Source organism: Dermacentor albipictus, chromosome 7 (genome assembly GCF_038994185.2).
Source record: "Dermacentor albipictus isolate Rhodes 1998 colony chromosome 7, USDA_Dalb.pri_finalv2, whole genome shotgun sequence".
Taxonomy (NCBI): Eukaryota; Metazoa; Arthropoda; class Arachnida; order Ixodida; family Ixodidae; genus Dermacentor; species Dermacentor albipictus.
Window position 1 is genome coordinate 21,347,330 of NC_091827.1, and position 22,398 is coordinate 21,369,727.

General features: G+C 42.8%; 2 protein-coding genes across 7 annotated transcripts in view; one reads left to right on the plus strand and one right to left on the minus strand.

Annotated features, from left to right (window-relative positions):
• Positions 1–22,398, minus strand: part of LOC135897552 (2-oxoadipate dehydrogenase complex component E1) — an 85,352-nt gene that overhangs the window by 38,131 nt on the left and 24,823 nt on the right. Inside the window, exon 2 of one of the 3 annotated variants that reach the window (XM_065426208.1) lies at positions 13,926–13,958. The exons of the other annotated variants lie outside the window; for them this stretch is intronic. Coding sequence (XP_065282280.1) covers positions 13,926–13,932 — 7 coding nt within the window. The 5' untranslated portion in view covers positions 13,933–13,958. The remainder of the gene's footprint in view (positions 1–13,925; positions 13,959–22,398) is intronic. 3 annotated transcript variants of the gene reach the window in all.
• The window catches only part of LOC135897550 (girdin-like), a 57,554-nt gene that overhangs the window by 11,505 nt on the left and 23,651 nt on the right, over positions 1–22,398 (plus strand). For all 4 annotated transcript variants that reach the window (XM_065426203.1, XM_065426204.1, XM_065426205.1 and 1 more), the window contains exons 8-25: positions 141–212; positions 299–385; positions 523–669; positions 3,475–3,616; positions 6,326–6,438; positions 7,811–7,849; positions 8,228–8,368; positions 8,922–9,047; positions 9,205–9,381; positions 9,656–9,844; positions 11,287–11,396; positions 11,983–12,063; positions 13,633–13,746; positions 14,114–14,186; positions 16,536–16,676; positions 18,340–18,438; positions 20,039–20,212; positions 21,553–21,651. In XM_065426203.1, coding sequence (XP_065282275.1) covers positions 141–212; positions 299–385; positions 523–669; positions 3,475–3,616; positions 6,326–6,438; positions 7,811–7,849; positions 8,228–8,368; positions 8,922–9,047; positions 9,205–9,381; positions 9,656–9,844; positions 11,287–11,396; positions 11,983–12,063; positions 13,633–13,746; positions 14,114–14,186; positions 16,536–16,676; positions 18,340–18,438; positions 20,039–20,212; positions 21,553–21,651 — 2,124 coding nt within the window. The remainder of the gene's footprint in view (positions 1–140; positions 213–298; positions 386–522; positions 670–3,474; positions 3,617–6,325; positions 6,439–7,810; positions 7,850–8,227; positions 8,369–8,921; positions 9,048–9,204; positions 9,382–9,655; positions 9,845–11,286; positions 11,397–11,982; positions 12,064–13,632; positions 13,747–14,113; positions 14,187–16,535; positions 16,677–18,339; positions 18,439–20,038; positions 20,213–21,552; positions 21,652–22,398) is intronic.

Consider the following 22,398-nt stretch of genomic DNA (forward strand, 5'->3'; position numbering starts at 1 on the left):
GTCAGCAAGGATGCTTGGCTGCCTTGCTTCGTGGTAAAAACGGGGGCCTGCATGCAGACTGCTTTTGTCTTTCTACTCTTGAGCTTCAGTTTCTTGAGAACTGCACTAATTGTGGATGAATATTTTTTTTAATGTTCCAGAACTTGGAACTTGTGCAAGATGCAAGAACAGCCAAGGCCTACAGGGATGAGATTGACATTCTCAAGGAAAAGGTCTGTATTTTTGTGGGACAGTTTTGACTACAGGAATGTTTGTGGGAAGTGGAACAGCTGTAGAGTGAAGCTTGTGTCCCCTACAGGTGCTGAAGCTGGATAGGCTTGAAAGTGAAATACAGAGGTACAAAGATAAGATGAGCGAACTCGACTTCTTTCGGAGTAGAGTGGAGGTGAGTGGAAGGGGCCATTTTCTTATGGGGGGAGGGGGAGAGAGAAGGTTTTTGCATGCACAATGAGTTTGTATATAGCTGACTATTCGCTAAGCTGTGTCATGGTGGTGTGATCAAGAATCTGTGGGTGCACTCAGGAACTGCGTGAGGACAAGCGCATCCTGGGTGAAACGAAGGCCATGCTGGAGGAACAACTGGAAGGCAGTCGGCGCCGTGTGGAGCACGCTGTACAGCTGGAAGCTCAGCTGCTGAAGGCTCGTGCTCGTCTCAGCGAATGCACCTTGGTACGAGCAGTCAATTTGCTCTCCCTTGTTTGTCTGCTTGATCGCTAGTTTGTTCGGAAAGCGTGGTTTCACGTAACTACCATGTGTGACCACAGATGTCACTGGTGGTTGTCTGGAATGTGGCCTTGCCAGTCGCGAATTCTGTTTACAGCTGCTTACAGACGATAATTTTAGCCACAGTGGGATATACAAGGTGTTTCAGGATAGATCTTTATTACTATACTGTTCTGCTCTCGCCTGCTGTATGTGCTAGCAATTGTGTGTTTTGGAAGCACTTATAGGTTGGCATACTCACTCATGAGTACACTGTCCAATATACACTCCAGACCCATTTCACAAGTGTGAGACAAGGGTTAGCATTAGCGAGCGACAAATGGTGTGAACTGATGCAAGTATGAACGGGAGTGACTGCTGATGAGTTTAAGTGGACGCGAGTACAGTCAATCTCGGATACATTGAACTGGAATGGGATCATGAAATAGTTCGACATATTGATAATTCGAAATATAAAATATGACTAACTTAAGCTTATTCGAAATCTCCACACGTCTCGGACAGTTTCCCGAGATTGTGAAAAGCAGGAACTTACTGATTTGCTTCTCCAAGGCTGTGCCGATGGCACAAAAGTTGGCCTATTTTATGCTTATGAACGTTTCAAGTCGCTCATGCTGTGGAATGGTTGTCGCAACGCTAACCCCAAAAGCCCATGTTACCCGGATGCAAGATCACAGTGGGCCTCGTGCACGTCGAAGTGCTTGTTACATGTTATTGTTCCAGAAAAGGTAGAAATGGACACACCGCGGAAGCAAACTAGCCTGTATGGATACGTGCCATGCCGCCATCAGTGCACTTGTACTGCGAATTGTGTATGAACACTCCCGGCCGCGTGTCCGTTACAATATGCGGCATTTAAACGGCAGATCATCATACATGGGCAACGAGCCAGGCGGACTGTTGTGTTGGGTTTTGGAACATAGTTTCTCTTGGAACCAGTTGTCGTTGCTTCTCGATCGTTCAAAAAACTCCATGTGCGCCGCTTCGTGTGCACTGTTCGGCACTTCAATGCCTCGCGGCCTGTATGTCCCTTCATTCTTGACCCTTCCCCTCTGGCCCCTGTGTCAGTGACTGCTGACACTACACACACACTGTTAGTTTTGAAAGTGGCAGTCAGCTTTTAAAAACATCCAAGTTCATTCCCACTGACGTGTAACTGCGTGAGCATGAATGAAATGCATTCAGCATGGACGCATGAATTGCGCAGTGATGAGCTTTGTGTGCTGCTGCCGCAACGGGTCTTTCTGCGAAGTGCAGACGTGGCTTGCGGTGGTTTTTTAAAATTCAAACTAATGTAATGATCAGTCCAAATGGAGGTTGGGGTCGGATTCGTTTTGTGCGCTCGCGGAATACTGAAATGCCATTTGGCGAAAGCTTTAATTGTCTACAAGAAAGCAAACCTGGCGCTGCAACATCTCCGATTTGGCACCCCGTGCCCGGTGCCACTCAGCGAAAAGATCGAGTGTCATCCGTGCTTTCTTGTGGAACGTGCATTGGACAGGAAGGCTTGTCACATTGTTGAAGCAAAGTGTCAATCTGTTCTTGCTCATAACGAACGGCCGCAGTTTGCATGAGCCGCTGACCCATATGCGCAGCGAGCTAAACTGATTGTGCTGAGTTCCTCCATGGCATGTGTTCATTTTTCCTGCTCATTTTTTCTCCATGGCATGTACTGCCTTTCAGATTCAATATCTTGCTTCACAGTATGTGCCAAAATAGTGCCGTATCAAATTTGTTGGCATTAAATATTTACGATGATGCGAGAAGTGATTGTGTATTCATTAGAAGCGCACTTGCAGCGGCCGTAGTGTTCAATATATCAAATGTGGTGGTGAATGGGAGATCAATATACGCATGGTACATCGGTATACTTTTGCACAAGATTTTCAAGGGGATTTTGCAACTGTTTGATATAGACAATAGTCCACTATATTCGAGTTTGATATACGTATGTGGGATCAACTGTACCAACAGGGGTGAGTGAAGCAGGTTACTGTGAGTACGAACGAAATTTAGTGGCAGTGAGCATGAGCGGATGTGAGTACAACGTAAGTGGCTGTTGTGGCGTGTTTAAGTGGACGCTGGTGAGTAGGAGTTGACGCGAGTATGCGCACGAGTAGGTGTTGGTAAGTATGAATAGAAACAAATATGCATGCAAGTGAGTGTTGGTGAGCATAAGTAGGAATGTGAGTGAGTGCTGACAAGTGTGAGTATGAGTGAGTACATACATTACAAAATTACTTGTGTAAATTAGCTTTGTTTTGAAACCTTTGTAGTCATTATAGTGTCTAATGGAATTAAAAGGTCTGGAGCTAGTGGCATAAACATGAGGCTCTAGCTTATTGTTAGCTTCCACCAAATCGTGTTTGACTTCTGGTGGCACCTTGGATAGTTGACCTCCAGTGGGACCATAGGTCATGACTTCCTTCAGCTCACTAAGGTGTTTACTTGTGACTCTTGCTATTAATAATGTTTTATCTCATTTAGGTATGAATAGTTGATTCATTTAGCCATGCTCTCTACACAAGCACGAAAGTTGAACACAATCTTTTATCTTGTATTTCTGCATTGTCCATGACTTACTACCACACAGCACCACAGGAATCAACACAAATGCCTCTGTGACATTAGGTACCTGTAAGTTGTTTGCTCGCATGGCATGGTATTGCGAAATTTATAGAAGTACTTGTCGGGGTGTGGATGATGACAATGATGCGCCAGGCAGTGAAGGAATGATGTGCCCTGTGGCAGGAGCGTGATCTGGACCGGAGCCAGGTGCAGAAGCTGCTGGAGCAAAATGCACAGCTGCGGCTTGAGCACCAGGCCACCCTGGACGAGAATGTGCAACTCCAAGGGGAGCTGCAGAGGCTGCGAGCACAGGCCACATCCCCACGTGAGTGAAGTTTCAGTGGATGCTCAGCTATTAGCTTTGAGAACGACTGCGAGCGCCGCTCACGTGACGTCAGGGCACGGACTCGCATCTGTCGTCTGCTGCCGTTTGGGCGGTGCGCGGGCGCCTTCTGCAGTGTTTTCGTTTGCTCACTCTCGTTCCCTATGCTTGTATACTTATGACGGCTCTCCAGATATATATTTTACAACACCTTCGTTCGCAAAAATGTATTCAAGGAGCTTATTTCCTAGATGACAATATATGCCATTTGAAGGCGCTCAGACCAGCCCATTGCGTGTTTTTCATGAGTAGATCTACACTTTGCTAACAAACTTAACTAACGCTGCAGTTTATATTATGGCAGCACCACTTGCATCTTTAACTGCTTCTCAAAATTAGGCTGTTCTTCACCGGTTAATTTTAAAGGGACCCTGAAACGATTTTGACGATTTTCTACAAACGTACTGAGTCGTTAGAGTAGGTCCGTCTGATAGTTAATTGATGCATCTTAGTGTTCCGCGTAAAGTGTGTAATTTATTATAAGGTTTTAAAAATGTACATCGCTGCCGATCGCAGCACACTGCTCGGCGGAATTTTCAGCCACCCCTACCCATATAACATAAATCACCCAATTGACGTCATGTGGGCAAGCTATCCGATTGGCTGCCCAGGGCGCGTCATCTATAATTTTTCCACCTTTATGGTGAACAAATGATGCTCGTAATAGTTGGAATGCTAGTTAATTTTTTTCTATAAAAAGAAAGTAACAGAAAGAGAATGTACAAGAACAATTTCTCACTGCACTTAAGCACTTCCGGCACACAGCAGGCATTGTCAGCTTGTGTTACAGTGTGCTCAATTTTGACGAGAGTTCCACGGTCAAAGTAGGTATCAGTCTTTTCACGAGCACTATGATTCGACTTTGTTGCGTTGTGGACTGCAAACATAGCGACTGGCAATATGTCAAGCTGCGACATCATGTCCTTCTGCAAGGCAGCAAACGAGCGGACTGGCTGCAGCACATCAGACTGCCGCTATCCGATCAGCGCCAGGATTTGCGTGTTTGCGGCTGTCACTTTACACCAGAAGATTACTAACGCAATAGTGTTTCGTGAGTCCGGTATTAGGGTCAATGCAAGCACAAGGGGACAGGGCCTGGCCGCTTGACCGTGTCGTCTCATGAGATGAGCTGAAGACAAATGTGACTGGTCTGCACGGTGCAGCCACCTGGTGGCACAGAGCTCAACTATACACAGTAGCAGTAACAAAGTGCATTCTTCCTTGCTGCTGGCGTAAATATTTTGCAGGAGTGTAATCATTAACACATTGCTTTTGTAAATGTTTAAAATGTTTTACACTTGGTTAGAGCAATATTGGCTCTTTGTTTGGCTGGTTAAGCTCTGCTCCAACGGGTGGCTGGACCATGGAGACTGATAAGGCAGCTCACGTATGTCTACGCTAAAGTTCCTTTATCAGCTTGAGTTTATGCCTCCACCGTTATGTCGAAACGCCCAGGTAGTTTGTGGTACCGGAATACCAGATATGTTCGGTGCCGCAACAGAATGCTTGCAACGCAAGCTGCTTTGATAGCTCTCGCTTAGGGTCGACTGCCAAGAGCTGGTGGAGAGTTTGGAGAGGCTTCGCGCACCCGCTCCTAGAGAACCGAAAGTCGACGACACGATGTGCCATCATGACACAGAGCCAGTGAAGGCGGAGCTTAGCCCCGATCACTCGGTGAACGAGTTGAGGAGAAAATGCATGACTATGGAGGAGGGTAACTTGTAATGATCGGTAGCTCTCTTAATATGAGATGTTTCACACAAATTATGGCGCAAATGATTAAGTTTAGCTGTACCCTATGCATCTACAAAATTTGTCCGAACCGTTTCAGGGGCCCTTTAAGTGGCGGTAACTTGAAGTAAAGCTGATTGAGGCTTACAGCTGTTTGTAGCACATGGAAAGGAATGCACCAATATTTATTCCCTTTCCGTGCTGCATGTTCAACTTACTTGAGCAATTGCTGGTGCAATTGCAAGCATTAGTGCTCTTTGCTTGAGAAGCAGACATGATGTATGTTTGGAGGACTGACGCAGGCTGCTGGGGCAAAATATTTTAGCGAAATATGTCTTTTTAACCATACGGCTGCAGCCACTTAGAAGCCGAAGCCTCATTCATTAGTAGCGTGGGACATATTGAAGATATCATTATTCTCCAGTAGAAGTAAAAAGTCAAGTGAATTCATGTGAGTCTTGTGGTGTCTTCTTTGAGGCTGGTATGCGTGGTTCCCTGAGGAAGTTGTTCTGAGTTTATATAATTAAACAACGCAGGATTGACACATGGCGAGGCAGAATGTGTTTGAATTTTCCTTTTCAAGGCAGCCTAAGCAGTGCCTTGAATATACTTTAGGCATTGTCATTAGCACTGTAAAGATCTACTTCAATGTTTCAATTCGAAGTTGTAGTGAACTACTGTGTTTCGCGAACAATGCATGCCTCACCATAATGGCAGTCGGTTGCTTCCATTGCGGTAGGGGTGTGCCGTATTTACGATAAAAGCTAGTGAGGGCCACTATGAAACATTTCATCGCTTACAGCTGAGTGGTTTTCGATCTGAACCACAAAATTATGTTATTCTATATCTGTGGAGCAGTCTGAACCTGACCAGCAATGTGAAAAAATTCCTTTGCACTTAGAAGCTCTCTGTTTTGTGCAGGCACAGAGAACAGCCTGCTGGAGCAGTTGAACACAGATTCTGAGACCAGGGTATTGCATTTTGAGCTGGAAAACAGGCGCCTGCAAGTCCTTCTTGACGAGATGAAAGCACAGGTCTGTTCTTCCTTTGTTTTGGAGTTTATATGAGGAAGCAATTTTCTTGCGACCTGCCTTTGGCTCAGCAGTCATAACTGGGCTACTGTATATGCTTGACGTCATCCAGGTTGACTAAGGTGGCTCATCGGGCATGTCCGAATGACACACTGAAGGCTTCAGGCATAGCGACACAGAATACACACGCACAGTGTATGTGTGTGTGTCGGGTCATTGTCGGGTGCACTATGGTTAAGGCCTTCAGTATATCATCCAGGTGCCCTGTGTTGTGTGTTTTTTGCTCATGAAAATGATAACTTTCATGTTTATACCCATTTTTATTGTATTCTTCATGTTATTGTAATGTCTATGTACCGAAGGGTTGAAAATTTTTTTTAAGCAAGGCGACAGATACAGGTACAGCAACCCACTGATTTTCAGACTTAGAAGGGGGACTGAAAGTTTGTCAATCAAGCAGCCCGGAAAAAAAAAAGCATTTCATTTTATTAGCAACTGGGAAGGTTGTTTGTTAACACACTTTTTACTCAGTCTTGCATTAAAAAGCATGACAATATCAAATTTCTTCGTTAATAATCCGTTTCAGATTCTCTGGTGCACAGTTCAATGCATGCTGTTGCAGATATGTCAAAGCGAGGTCTTCGTAAGATGCCCGAGTACACCTCACCAACAGTCCACAAATTCATTTCGGAGCTTGGCGACAGCGCTTCAGATTTTTTGCCATTGTGCCTTTAGGGCACACAATCCAATTGACATTTAGTGCTGTGCTGCACATTGGCACGTCGTTTATGATAAGACGAAGGCACCTGCCAGCTAGGCATGTGCACACGTTATCACCAGTCCGATTTCCTGAAAGAGCCGGCAGTGCAATACTCTAAAAAAGCAGGTGTGGTTGCCATCATTAAAATTCTGACCTGCATGGCTTCAGCGCAAATCTTGATATTGCACACGATCGAAAGTCTTCACTTTGGCTGTGGATTAAGTAAAAATCGCTTTATGATCCTTTGAGGGTCAAAGGTGTAAAAATATATGGCACCGCAAACAAGTCCCGAATCGTCGATGCCGTATATTTACGACGTTGTCTGTACATTAGAAAAACGTGCCATTTTTTTCAACTCTGTTGCCGAGCAAGTGTTGCCACCCTGTGTGGATACGAGTCAGAAAAATTGGTCTGTTACTGTAGCTGCGTCTGAGCAAAGAAAGCAGGACGACGCTTGGTGTAATAATGTCTTGCAATTCTGGGTTTGCAATAACCAAAATTACTTCCCTTGCCTTGCATCAACTTGGTGTGGTGACATTTAGGCTGTATAATCAGGTCGCATTTTTCCTTACTCAGTATTCTTTTTTTTTTCTTTTTGCATGTGTACTTGTGTAGATGGAAGAGAGTCCAACGAAGAATGAACTACAGACACAGGTAAGGGAACACCTGCTAGCAAAAGATGCCATACAAATTAGATAAAAGTTATAGAAGAAGCAGTAGCCACTCCAGTGACAATCTTCAAGTTTTGTGCTTGCAAAGAATATTTCCATATTTGTTTCTAGCTTTTGCACATAAAACTCATTACATTGCATTAAGTTGTGCAACTTCTTAATACACCTCAATGCAGTTTTGTGTTGGCCACTTGGTGAATTACAACTGGACTTGCTGTAATCTTATCTCATAATTTCTTTTGTGCTCTAATTTTATTTCTGACTTTCATGGCTTGCTTTCACCTTACTCAGATATAATCTACTCTTATCCACTCGCATCTTATCATATCAGGCCTGGTAGGTTAATGTCCTTTTTTTTCAGTGTGCAATGGCCAACGAGCGACTCGAACAACTCGAACAAGAAAACGCAACAAAAGAACAGCAGCAAGAAGCCGATCGTCATCGAATAGCAGGCTTGGAATCGGAAAAGATAGAATTACAGCGTCAGCTTGAAATCAGCAAGGTGAATTTCCTGTCCTTTCGATGTGGCCTTCTGACAACGTGTAGTGGTGTCAGTAAAGATCTGACACGGTTTATTTTTTGTCAGTTTAGCTATGTTCAAGGCTTCTAAAGCGCATCCATGCTTGTTCGAACGCACGTGTTAATTTTCGATTACTTGAAGCAACCTTTAATGTCCTGTGAAGGTTGAGTTTATGTAACTCAACTGTGATGGGCCATAAACAGCTTCACCGAGCAAAGTCATCTATTTTATGCCAGCAGCATATCAACTTAACTGGCACCACAGTTCCTAAGTGCACGATTAGTTGGGCACTGCCGCTAGTCGTAATACTGGTGTCACACGGGACACTTTTGATCGCGATCAAGAATTTTTGTCACTATTGACTCCTTTCCGCAGAAGCTGTGGAAAGGAGCTAATTGTGGCCCAGAAATTTGATTTGGATTAAGCTCGGTCGTAATCATAAGTAGCCGTTTGACGCAGGTGTAAAACAAATCAATTAGCCTAACGTTGCACCCTTTTTCACTATGCGAGGTTTAATATTTGCCGCTTGTTTCAGAGTGAGTGTGCAAAAATGGAAGAACTGGAAAAGGCTGCCCTGGCATCAAATTTGGAAGCGCAAAGACTGCAGAAGGCCCTTGATGCATCTCAGAACAGGCTGTCTTCGTGTAGGACGGAGCTTCAGGTAAGACAGCAATAGCCTTTACAGCAATGAAATTTGCAGCATTTGCATAGTAAGCGGGCACTTTCCTACTACAGAAATGTGAAGTCATTGTCAGCGAACCTTACATGACTTGTGAGGGTTTTTCAGTCCTGTTCGTAACGCGGTGCTCATGCTGCAGGCGGCAGAAGCAGAGAACGCGAAGCTGCAGTCAACGTTGGAGTCGCTCAAGAGCCAGTTACAGCGGATGCACAGCATTGAATTGGAAGGCGCAGACCTGGAAACGTGGCTTCACCGGGTTGAACAGGAGCGCCGGTCCTTGGATCGCGAAGCAAGTCGGCTTCGGTCATCACTTCAGGTTCGTGACCATCCTTAACTTCGTACCGCAGTGCCAACTTGGAAGTTTCGTATAACCTGCGTTTCCCGATAAGTACCAGAAGTAGGTGCTCGAACGATGCTCGCAAGCATCTGAGCTAAATTAAAACTGCCATGGTCCAAGGTGCACCATCTACAAGCTAGTTGAGTGCTATGATTCAACGATTTCTGAACTGATGTGAAAACTGCTGTAACATCAAGAGCCACAGCCATGTGAGAAGTGATCACCTGTACAGATTACTTTATCAATATGGCAGGCCAAGGATCAATCACTGGATGAGCTGTCCTCACGTGTGTCCACCCTGGAGCGTGAGAACGAGCAGCTACGCAGGGAGGCCCAGAAGGCAGCAGCCACAGCTGCGCACACCCAAGACCTGGAGCAGCGCTGCCAAGAGCTGTCCCAGAAGGCCTCGCTGGAAGCAAAGGCTGTCAGTGATCTACGACAGGTGCGCATTTATGCAGGACTGGGTGCTGCTAACTCTGGGGTGATCCATAGTGTTGCTTTCAGTATAGTTTTCAATCTATAATTACTTGGCCAGGAAAAGCACTCGGATATGTAAACCAGTATCGTGACCCTCAATTTTCACCCTAGTTCACTTGCATTGTAATTTCTGGCTTGTGACTTGTAGGTAAATGCGTAATTCTCATCGCATGGCGTCCACGAGCAGCAGGATTAACAGAACCACTGATAATTGTCTACACCCAATTCAATATCATTGTCCTTTTTATCTTCCATTCATAGTAGGCATGCTATAGAAAATGCAAAATGAAGCACTTTCTGAAGGACTTTCTGCCTTGTGTAAATTTAGCTCTTCTCTGATAACCACTCCTGCATTAATATAACATTAAGGCATGTATAATAATCACAGGTTTTATATATTTAGACCCCACTGCCTACAAAAGGCATCTTGAAAATTCAGTAGACAACTTTCCTGATATGTTTTTCACTGCTTATCAAAAGATGCATAAGATTACATAAGCACTAATATAGCACTCTAGAAAGCGTTATATTGAGGCCAACTCGGCTCCTGCCTATTCAGATAAATGTAAAATGCCGAAGTGCTTTTCTGAGATAACCCCTGCGCCATACTTAATGAAATTTCTTGCACATAAGAGATTAAAGTTAAATTATAGTCAATGCAGACAGTGGAATTTTGATTTAGAGCTTGAGTTCTTTTAAAGGAATTACCTTAAATTTCTAAGTTAAAAAAAACAACATAGAAAAATGAAGTTTACAAATTGTAATTCTGCATCAAAAACGAATATCTCAGTTCTGTAAACTTCATCTGTTAAAGCATATAAAGCAGAAAAATTTGCTATATAAATTTACAATTTATGTAGATTGGTCGCTATGTTTACAGTGGTTTTGCAAAGGTCATCCTCACAAAGTGTTATACTTGAGAACGGTGTATGATATATCAATTTTGTCTGCTTAAGATGCCGTTTACAGAATCTTTACATATATGCTTATATATAGTTTACAGAATCTTTAAATTTGCTTCCTACAGTCATTAACTTTACTTTTTCTGTTAAGTGTAACAGACATCATCACATTCGATTAACGGTTACCAAGAAAAAACGGCTTCTTATTTCCTATGTATCTAAATAGGAGCATCCAAGCTAAAGCTTCCTTTTAAGACATTGTGAGAAGCCTTAGGTTGCATAGTTGCATTTCTGAGCAGACGAACAATGCTTATAGTACTCAAAATGATAGTGCTCAAGAAGTGTTTATAACTAAACTCACAAGAAGGCACGGAGTTCTATGGAAGGGGTGGGGGAGGAAGGATGCAGAAAGATGATGCAGAAAAAGTAAGATGATGTTGACTCTGATAATAGACAGAAGATAAGACTACTGCACTTATTACTAAAATTGGTCTACACATTGCAGGAACTGGTAGAAGAGAAATTGCGCAATGAACAGCTAACTAGCGAACTGGACCGTATTGCCACAAGTTTGGAGCTGACGACAAGCCTGTGGAAAACACAGAGAGAAAACAGGTAAGCCCTGCAGAAGAAAGCGTTTTTTTTTTACCACTTCAAGGGAACCCTGAACACCAATCAGCCAAACTTCATTAGGTGACAATTGTGAGGCACAAAATAAGAAACTGAGGGCAAAGAAGGAAGTGAGGGCAGAGCATTTTATAGCATGTGTTCTGGTGCTGATTTTTGTGTTCCAGCACTGACAATGCTTGATTTGGGTTTGCCATGGTTTGTCAAGCTATAATTTCGAGCCTAGGTGATTTAGATCTGTGTCTTAAAACCCTTAGCAGGCTTCAGCAGTGGCTAAGTTTTGGTTCAGTTTTCTTGGGCCTTTCTGCAGAACGAAAGGCACCACTAAAAACAGTGGACACATGACTGTGCATGTCACGTCATGCAGTCTTATGCCCTCATTGCTCTTTTTATGTTACTGTTTTTGCTAGAAGAGCAGTGCAATAAACCTTTACATAGATATCCTAAGCTTGCTTTTTCATAATTTCTAAATGTAGTTGTAGCCATCTTAGCTAGGAGCTGTGGCAACTGCCTGTGTAGTGTGTGGCATTTGTGATGTTCATGTCTTGATGTGAAAATTCTATTTTGTTCTCAGCCGCGAAACACAGGAATCTCCGAGGGAACCAACTTTCACGCCTCTTTTCTGCCTCGAGAAGACCAAGGCTGTCTTAGAAGAGTATGTGACTCTTACTATTATTTTGTGGTCTCTATTCCTGTCTGAGTGCCATAGTGTTGTCAACAGAGTTAAATAAAGATAAATTAAATATGAAAAATAACAATTCTATATAAAAGATAGTCTACGGTATGTAACATAGTTAGTTGTGAATTGTTGATGATGATCTGTGATGGTCGACATTGGAAAGTCTGCTAGTGTGCTTTTGTACAGCGAGGCTGTGAGCCTCTTGGTTATCGGCGTATTTTGTGTGTGAACAAAAGTTATCAGCAGCAATGGCTTATACCCCCCTAAGCTAACAAATATGTAATGGCTCATACCCCTCGTGATGCAGAGGCTACAAGCATTCATCAAAGTGAAGCGAACAGTGCATACATACTTTGGAATGATGCATACAACATACAGAAGAGCATATGTTTCAATAGAGAACAAGCTCAAAACAAGCATCTGTCATCATCAGCATGGATCATACCCCAGTAAGCAAGCAAAAAAATGCAATGGCTCATACCCCTGTAACGCAGAGGTGACAAGCGCTCAGCAAAATGAAGCAAACAGTGCCTACATTCATTGAAATCACCCATACAACAAGCAGAAGAGCATATGTTTCAATAAAGAACAAGCTCAAAACAAGCATCTAAACCATGAAAGCATTGAATACCCCCCCCCTCCCCCCCCTCCCCCCCCCTCCATAACTGCAACATCTTTTGCAATTTTGCAACAGCTTCGCTAGTCACCTCCTTTCGAAGGGCCGGGATGGCGAGTGAACTTTTCTTTTATCATGCAAACCATTTCGCAGGTGCATAAAGAAAAGAAAAAACCATGCAAGGTTACTAGAAGCAAACGAAATCACTCCTAAAGGCTTTGTCCATGTTGCATGTGTCTTTAACATTGCACACTATAATTTGCAACAATTGTTGTGCATGACTTGATTCTTTATCAGTACAATGCTCTCCCGAGGGTGCAATTGTCCAAAATCTCAGAATTTCTTTAATGTCCTTTCAAATAAATGTGATGGCTTTGTGGCTCAAGCCACGTGCTAGGTTTCTGCATAGGAAAAACTACAATCTAGGCTAATTCGGAATACTCTTCCATCATGAAGCAAGCAAAGAAATGAGAACTGAAGGCTCAGTCTTGCGACATGCAGGTGATGTGAAATGGCAATGACTTGGCAATATGTTGATTCACATAAATGTAACAAGCCGTGCATAGACATTGCAGAAGCAGTGGAGGGGTGTTTGGCTTTGGTGGGGTGCCTACTTTCATGGAAGTGTCTAGCCATGGTCAATCACAAAAACTTGTTGCTATGGCATTTGTGGTTAAGGGCAGCATCCATGCCATGGCCTGTTACTATCAAGGGTTTCAGAACTGATTGCTGTATGCGAATTCCCACGACACCTGTGTTACCTGTGAGCACATTCAGCCCGAAGTGCAAAGAATGCATGCAAGCCTGTAACAACCAATGCTTGCAATTGTTGCAACATGTTATTCATCATGGCTACATGCAGCACACTGTGCTGTAACTTGAAAGAAGTTTAAAAAAAAAAAAAACTGACATGCCACTCATTATTTCAGGGTTGAAAATCTGTCCAGCGTGGGTGCAGAAGACAAGCGATCCAAGGCTGACCGAGAGGCCGTCCTGCCCAAAAGTACCGAGCTGATTGAATGTGTTCCCGAGTTGTCCAACAGGTATGGACCACAGCAGTTATGAAGGAGTGACATTATTGCAAGCAGCATCACGTTCCTTAATATTTTATGTCCCTTAGCTAGATCATCACAATGCGTTATTTGCTTGCATTGAGGAAAAGCATATGACAGCTGTTTTAACCTACTCAAGAGGAAAAAGAAGTAGCTTGATTGTTACTCACATTTCATTAGCAAAACTCATTCACAGTGCTGTACTGAAAGTAAAAAAAAAAAGCAATTGCTACAAATTTTTGTATTAGAAATTACACTGTAAAGTTCTACACATGTTGAGCAAATCTTTATCACAGTATTCAGTACCCTGCGTAGACTCTTGACTTTTGGTGCAAGGAGACCATTTGTGTGTGTGCAGTGTGGACAGAGACAAGCTGATCTCGAAGAAAGTCTTGGAACTAAAGGAGAGCATTCTCGCTCTTGAAAAGAAGGTGCGTATGCATGCAGATGTTCTTCATATGGACCATATCGATAAATGTAGTCTGCTGTACATTATGGCTGGGCAGCAATTGTTAGACAGATGCTTTTTTTTTTACTCCTGTGGCCTATTTCAATACAGTAAACCTTGTATGGAACAGTACTCTTTTTGTAAAACACGGTGTTCTGCAAGTATCCTGTTGTAGAACACTATATTATTCAGGTTAGTTCCATGTACAGTTATAACTTGTGCTACTAATAAAAGCTTGGTTTAGCGAATAATACTTCTGCTTTATAAACACTAACTCGACTAGAAAATAATGTAACAAAGTATTATACATACAAACTGGGAGACTAACGCATAAAGTGCCACAATAATTATGAAGAACAAATGCTTCAGTTTTGGCTACCTGAATTACTAAATGCAATTAGCAGGGAACAGCTTTTCAATATCGCACAATTTAACTGAAAGGACTACAAAGTGTATTACTGGAAAGGAAGCCATTATTATAAATGTATTTGTGCCTATGCTTTCTCCCACTGTTTCTTGCTCTCTTGCTGTTTTTATTTTGGTAGCACTGTCTATACGAAGTATTGGTTGCATAACTATGTATGTATATACAGGGTGTTTCATTTTATCATTAACAGAATTTTTAAAAAACACCTGTGACGTGTAGCACAATTCTGTTTCTTGAGCTAGATTATTCTCAGAAACAACCATCATTTGCAAGAAAAGTGAAAGTGAATATTTGAATAACTAACACATGTTTGCTAAGTAACTTTCAAATTACTTTATGCCACATATTGCAATTTACAAATTGTAGCTGGTGACTTTTAAAGTCATATTCACTTGGAACGAACTCTGAATATGACACCAGTTTCGAGATATGTGTTCCCAGTTTGTGTCAAAATGCATTGGCGATCCAGTACCTTTCAAGCTTTACTGTATAAAAAAGCATTTTGTTAGAAAAGTAAGTGGAACAACAGTGCATATCTACGGCAAGCTTACACTTACGTCAAAACAGGTGCTAGTTTCGTTCTAAGTGGATGTGCCTTGTCAAATAACTGGCTTCAATTCGTGTATTGCAAGATGTGTTTTAAAGTAATTAGTTCAGAAGTTAATTAGTGAAATCTTGTTACTTTGTAAGTTATGCATATTGATTTCCAGTACAAGCAATGTATACCTTTTTCAGTATTCCAGCTTAATAATTAGATTTGTGCTAAATGCTGCAGGCAATTTTTAAAAGCTCTATTAACGTTAAAGTGAAACACCTGGTATATACACATATGCACATCTATATCTATGTGTGTATATGTGCCTATGGAAGATCTATGTACTCAACAGTGTATCAGCTTGTACATTTCCACTTAACCATTGTTATGTTGATGTTTATGTAGGCCAGATCCTCTTAAGCTGTTTATTAAGCTTTTTTACCTGGTCTCCCACATCATTGTTACAAATAAGATTAGTTCAATTCAGTAAAGAAACGTGTCACGGTATGGGCACCATATTTTTGTTTTGAAGGTCTAGTGTACAGCTAACCCCAAAAGCTTTCAGACCACAAGTCCTGAAAAAGCTTAACTTCCTTGCCACTTCACCACTCCGCTTAGAATTTAGCTGTGTGATGTGCATGTGTTATGGGTCGGTAGCCATAGAACATTCACACTTCTGGGTCAGATACATTGGATATGACTGTCACAGTCACATGCTCCAAAGAGCTTTTACCATCAGAGTTATTTAGAGGATACTTGTTTTCTGGTCCTGGGAGCCTCTTGGCATCTATTGCGTGAGGGCGCACATAAAAACATACACTAATTTGCCCCGTAACCAATTCCATGTTGGTATTCTTGGTTTGTTGGCAGTTTTAAAGCTGAACGTTTTTTTTTATTTCTTGGTTTTACTTTTAAGCAAACAAGTACCACCTGTTTATAAGTGGCAGAAGTGGCCAGTGTAAAAAGCTGTGGTTACTGGCTGCTGGCTTTCTCTAAAGGCATAGAGGCCTCCACAGCCAGATAGAAATGCTTAAAGGTGCATGCTTGCAGAAGCATTCAAAGTTGCTTTGAAAAGTGGTCATATTTGCTTGTAAAGGAGTACTGCTTTCATATTTTCTCATACAGTCGAACCACGATATAACGGAGCTGCACCCAATGTGAAAATACCTTCACTATATCCAATATTCGTTGTAAGCATATATATTCATCGCATGCTGAAATTGGCAACGAACATTTTAGATCTGCTTCATCATATGATATAATTCGTTACATCTACGTTCATTGCATGAAGGTTCAACTGTGTTTGATCAGAATATTTGGTTGTACCTGGCCTTTATTCTAACTTCCTGAGCTCCTGTGCCCTGGCTTAGAATGGCTGTCTTGAGGAAGAAGCGTGGCGCCTGCGAAGCCAGCTGCAAGCATTGCAGGAACACACAGCCTCCCTGCAAGGACGAGCAACGAGCGGAGAGCAGCGCCACCTGGGGCTGCAGGCTCAGCATGCTCAACTACAGGTGTGTGCGTGTGATCCCGTTGCCCAAACATGCGGCATGAGTGCCGATGTCCATGAACCTTCTTGCAGATATTAATAGAAGAGTTGCTGCATTCATTCAGCAATTAGCTATTGAGGGATTTTTGAAACTCTACGATGTGTCATAGAGATGGCGTAGTAGAAGGCTCTAGATTAATTTACACCACCAGGTTTTTTTCCTTAATCTGCCTCTAAATATAAGCACAGTAGACTTATAAGCACAGTTAATTCGACTGGCTATTTCATTTTCCGCCCAAGGTTCTGGCCTCGCCAATGCACTTTATATGGGCCCAAAATTTCGTTATTTCGATCCTAAAATTGGCCTTTGCTGGATAATTGAAACTCAACTGGTCAGCATGCACACACCTGACCCCTATGGTGACCGTGATAGCGGCCCCTTGAGTGGCAGCAACTGGTGTGTTTTGGTATTTTTTCTGCATCTTGTTTAATTCGAACCGGCAGTTGATTCGATCAATTTCGTCGGTCCCATCAGGGCTGAATTAACAGAAGTTGACTGTACATGGAAGCTTTTGCAGCAAGACTGGTTGAAAGTTTAGGTGAATTTCATTTGGAAGAAACTCTGAAAGACTGTTAACATGACCAGTTTTATGCTTAATGGTAGTGGGAACCACAAGCCAGAATAAGAGTAGCAGTTTTAGTGAGCAACTTGTGACTTACCCCAGTTTCTTAAGTGCTTGCCCGATAGGTGTTCTCAGCTTCACCACAGAGGAGCACTTCAAAGGAACAAACCTGTGCAACTCGACTTTGCCATTACCTTGTCTGAGAATGGGTTTGTGGCTTCCTTTAGGCTGTCACTTGAAGTCTGTCTGCTACACGGCATTTCTTAGAGCATCTAAATTGTTTAATATTCAGAATTCTGTTTACAGCAGACAGAATTTTTAGTACATTAAGTACATTACTTCTATGGTTTGAGGCTTATCAATACAAATATCAAAGAGGTTTCCGGAAAGGTTACTACTTTAGGTGATTTCTCCTCTAGAAGCAGTGCAAGTTAAAACATTAAGAGAATGGGCCTAATTGTAATTGTGTCAGGAACTCTTGCTGATTTAACTGCCATAGTGGAGTCTCTTGCAGGTACCAGCAACAGCAGCAGTTCTCCCTCCAATATTTATCGTATGATGCTAAATCGTGTGAATGCTCTTGCATTTCCAACAACTTGTGTGATGGATGAAGTATTTTGTTTCTGTAGAAGAGCTCAGTGAAAAATATAAACGACACTAGCTCGAACTGTTTGTTTGCAGCAATGACACATCTGCATGTCACTGCCGGGAAGCATATTACATGTTAGACTAAGTGAGCAGAATTGCTGAACCGTCTTTGCTGTTAAACCTTGCACTAGGAAAGTGTCACCTATGTTTTGTGCCCAGAAACATAGTACGTGTTTAGATGCGATCGAGCCAGTGTGGTTGAGAAATTTGATCCCAGTTGAGCTCGTACCCAGCCCAATCGGGATTGAATTTCTCAATCACGATCGGAAGTGCTTTGTGAAACCAGGGTATTACAAGCCAGTCACAAGTGAATGACAGGTCCTCTATGCTCTGGCGGTGTGCAAAGCAGCATCGATTCAGAGGCCGTTGGTGTCAAAACCGAACAAATGTTGGCATGGGACTGTGCTGTTTGTGCAGGTGGAGGCAGCCTACCTAGGATCACAGCACACAGCTCTGCAGCAGAAAGTGTCAGAGCTCCAGGAGCAGCTGCTGAAGGCAGAGACTCAGCGAGATCAGGTAGCATGTTGTTATTGATTTCTTTGTTCTCTCATTGTGTCTTGCTCAGGTTGCGCTAAAATGTACACCAGTGTAGGCATATTACTTCATGAAAATGTACAGGGAATTAACCATATTGCACACGCCATCTACAAAAAATGCAATTGCTCCAACTTTCAAAATGTGTAAAACTTCTATATTTATAGAAAGGCGCGAAATCGCTTGACTAGCGGAATGTGCAGCCGTCAATTTGTAGCGTCAAATTCACATGTCTTAATGTAACGTTAGGCCAGCGCAGTTATTCCATATTTTGTACCTTTTATGTTGTTAAAATGAGTTACCTTGTGCCAGCGCCATGTGTCTTACATGAAACACTAGGGCACAGTGCTACCAGAGTGTCACTGTGACCTCCTCTGCATTCACAGATGTCCAGGAGGTAGTAATGAACCTCCACAGTGCGAAGATGAGAGAGAGCGAAGGGTTACAAAATGGGAAAACAGTGAAAGATAGACTGTGCTAAGTTAGGAGCAGACAAATGCCATTGCCGACCCCCTCTGCATTTGAATAGAAAATAAAGCGATGCTCTGAAGCGCCATGGAGCACATACTTTTCGAAAGCCTTACTAAGAAACTAGGAACAAAACAGCACAGTCATTGTTATGTTAATAATCCTTTGCCCACAAACATTCAATGAACTGCGTGCAAAGTTTCTCATTTTGGCTGAGTAGGTAAAAGAGATGGAACAAAACAGCAAAATCACGGTCATGCCCGTCTCGTTTACTTACTAGCCAAAACTAGAAATTGTGCATGGAGTTTATTGAATGTTTGTGGGCAAAGGATTATTAACAATGTTATGGTGCAGGGGAATCATGATTGAAAAGTGTTAGGATCAGGAATCTGACCTGTAATGCTTCATTTGATTGGTTCTTACTATGCTACGATATAAATTGGAATGATATGGAGCCTGGTTGAGATCAAAACTGGAGGAAGTCTGCCAAAGCCAAATGTTCGGTTGCTCACCACAGCACCCCGAGAGAGCCAATGGGAACACATCAGCACTACTCCTTTAGTGAACAAACATTGCGGATGCACAAGGCACGCGCACAGAAAAAATTCTGTCAAAAGGGCTGCAGTATATGCTGTGCCAACAACTGAAATTGCAGCAGTCCTGCGACAGGTCAGTGAGCTTTTGAGCTTTCACAGCTGGAGTGTTGTGCTGTGAATGAACAATGCGAATGCGTTCCGAGCGTCTGATTCTGACCACCTGAATGTAGAGCGTGCCACGAGAGTGTTCTAGAATGTGATAAAGTGAAAAGTCGAGCGTACTATAAGAGACGTAGGCTAGAGTTATTTCTGTAAAATGTGCGACTAACTGAAGTGAGAAATGTTGTGAGCATTACTGCAGTTTGTGCATCAGGATGAGTGGCACCCACAGAGTGTGTGGTATTTAGGAAAGGAAGGACATGGTTTTTATGGCTGTGATGGGGTCTGAGAGCAACCTTGTGTTGTGTCATTTACTGTGTGAAAAGACTTCAAACATTGGCCGGAAATTGTTTAGCCCTTGAGAAAGGCAAGGAGCAAAGTGTGGTGTAGTGACGTACCATGCGATCGTTTGCACCCAGCTCTCGGTAGAGAAGACAGAACTTGGCCAGAGCAAGGAGGCCCTGATGCGTGACCACCAGGTGCTGGAGAAGCTGCATGAGCAACTGTCGGCCGACTACCAGGCCCTGGCGTCAAACCTCAGCTGCGTCAAGGCCTCGTGCAAGTTGCTCAAGCAGGAAAATGCAAGCCTCAAGGTGGGCGATGCTTGCCATTTTACTTGCTGTTCATTCTCCCAGCTCATTGCTAGATGCTTTGGAAGGGGAAAAAATAACCGAAATGGAAGTCATTTGAAATCCTGGAGAAGCTTCTTTCAACCCAAGAGGTGCTACTAAATATCCAACACAACACAAGAAGCCATTGTAGTGTAACTAAGACAGATGCAAAGGACAGAACACAGGGTTGCAGGAGCGTTACTCTCACAATTGATGAGTGTAGCACCCCTGCTGTCCATTCTTTTGCTCTTTGTGTCTGTTATTTGAGCTACAATGGCTTTCTCAAATATCAACCAACTTGCCCAACAAAAAGTTGTCTTGAAGAGTGGATGGAGTCCATTGGAAGTCAACATGTCATCCATTCACTAAGCAACCAAAGTGAAGCCTGCTTCCTGGTGGAGGCAGGGTACGAATCTAGGCCACAGAGTCTGGATGCAAGCCTCAGCCGCCGCTGACCTCCAAGCTATAGTTCAAACAGAACACACCAGGCGCTTGATGCTTTACATGGGGCCTACGTGACATGGAGCCTACACGACGTGAAGCCCACACGACGTGGACCCTACATGACATGGAGCCTGCATGAGATGACCCGAGAGAGCTGTACCACGTGTGCATCTGTCTCTGGGCATTGATGAGCAGCTTTGTTAGGAAAGGGCAGTATTGACAACATCTTCGGAGTTTTGGTATGAAAGTTGCAAATCCGAAGTAACCAGAAAACGATATTGAACAACATGCGGAAGAATGTATTTACTGTGTCTGCAATGTCAAGAGCTATAGATTATTGATGGACTTAACGACACAACGCAATGACAGGCACCACAGTGGAAGGCTCTACGTTAGTTTTGACCACCTAGGGTTCTTTAAAGTGCATGCAATGATTAGCGTACTAGTGTTCTTGCATGCTGTTTTCGTCGTAATGCTGCCTTCCTGGCCAGGAATTGAACTCTTGGTTATGACTGGCAACCATCCATCCGCATTACATCCATCCGCTTGACATGTGGTGGCTCATTATTCCAATATTCCATCCTTCATTTCAGCGTCATCTTGTGGCATCTGACATTACTTAAATGGGTGCTTTTTGTCAATGGTGATGATACAGTGGTCTCACACAAAGTAGTATCAAATTATCTAAAAAAAAACCTGTAGAAATAGGATGATTAAACCATTGGTTCATCGTGCCGTATGTATATGCCTTCAAGCTAAAGCAATGTTTTTTCACTTAAGCTTAAGCTTTGTTTTTCCAAGGATAAAATCAGGTGTCCATGGTGATGGACATGGGATCCGAGGATGCTATGACGCAAGTGTTGGTATTAATTTCGTAGGAGCAACTCGAGGATGCGACCCTTTCAAGTGAAGTACTCCGGCTGGCCCAAGATGAACCAGTGGCAAAAAACCTGCGCTCTGAAAACTCCAAACTGAAGGTGAGGGCACCCTTTGTAGTATGCTGCAGAGTGCTTAGATGCAGCTGTAAGGGGGCTGGCTCTGTTCTCTTGCCCAGCTACTTGTGGTGTTGTTTGGCTTTAACTGTGGTGGGACTGTTTCAGGCTGGGCAAGACACATGAGCTTGAGATTTCACCCGTATAGATTCATATTAAAATTGCTAGATGGAAGTGTGACGTGTAGGAGCTGCCAGCATCTTATTTTCAACATGTGCGTGTGTGTGTGCGTGTCCTGTTGTGGGGGGAGGACGGTAGTGCACAGCTCGTCAGGGACCTTTTGCTTTTGACATACAGTCGAACCTGAATATTTCATTAATGAACACAGATATTGGAATTGTTCGATATAACGAAGTGAATATAAAATGTTTCTTGCTAATGTTAGCGTCCAATGAATATACGCTTATAACAAACATTGGGTATAGCGAAGGTACTTTCATGTCGGATGCAGTTTTGTTATAACAAGGATAAACTGTACTTATGTTTCCTGAAACTAATTTCTCAGTGCAATCTCAGTAAATGCCACCAATTAAGTTACTCTTTGAATTAAGCTACTCTCTCACTTCACTTTTATGACCATTTCAGACACTAAATAGATTACATATTATTAAAACCAGTTTATACGTGATGCAACAAGTCCAAATAATACATTTAACGTAAGGTAAAACATGCCCTTCAAACCTTGCCTAAATTTAGCAACACATGTGTGCCAAGTGTCTTTTGTGTACAACA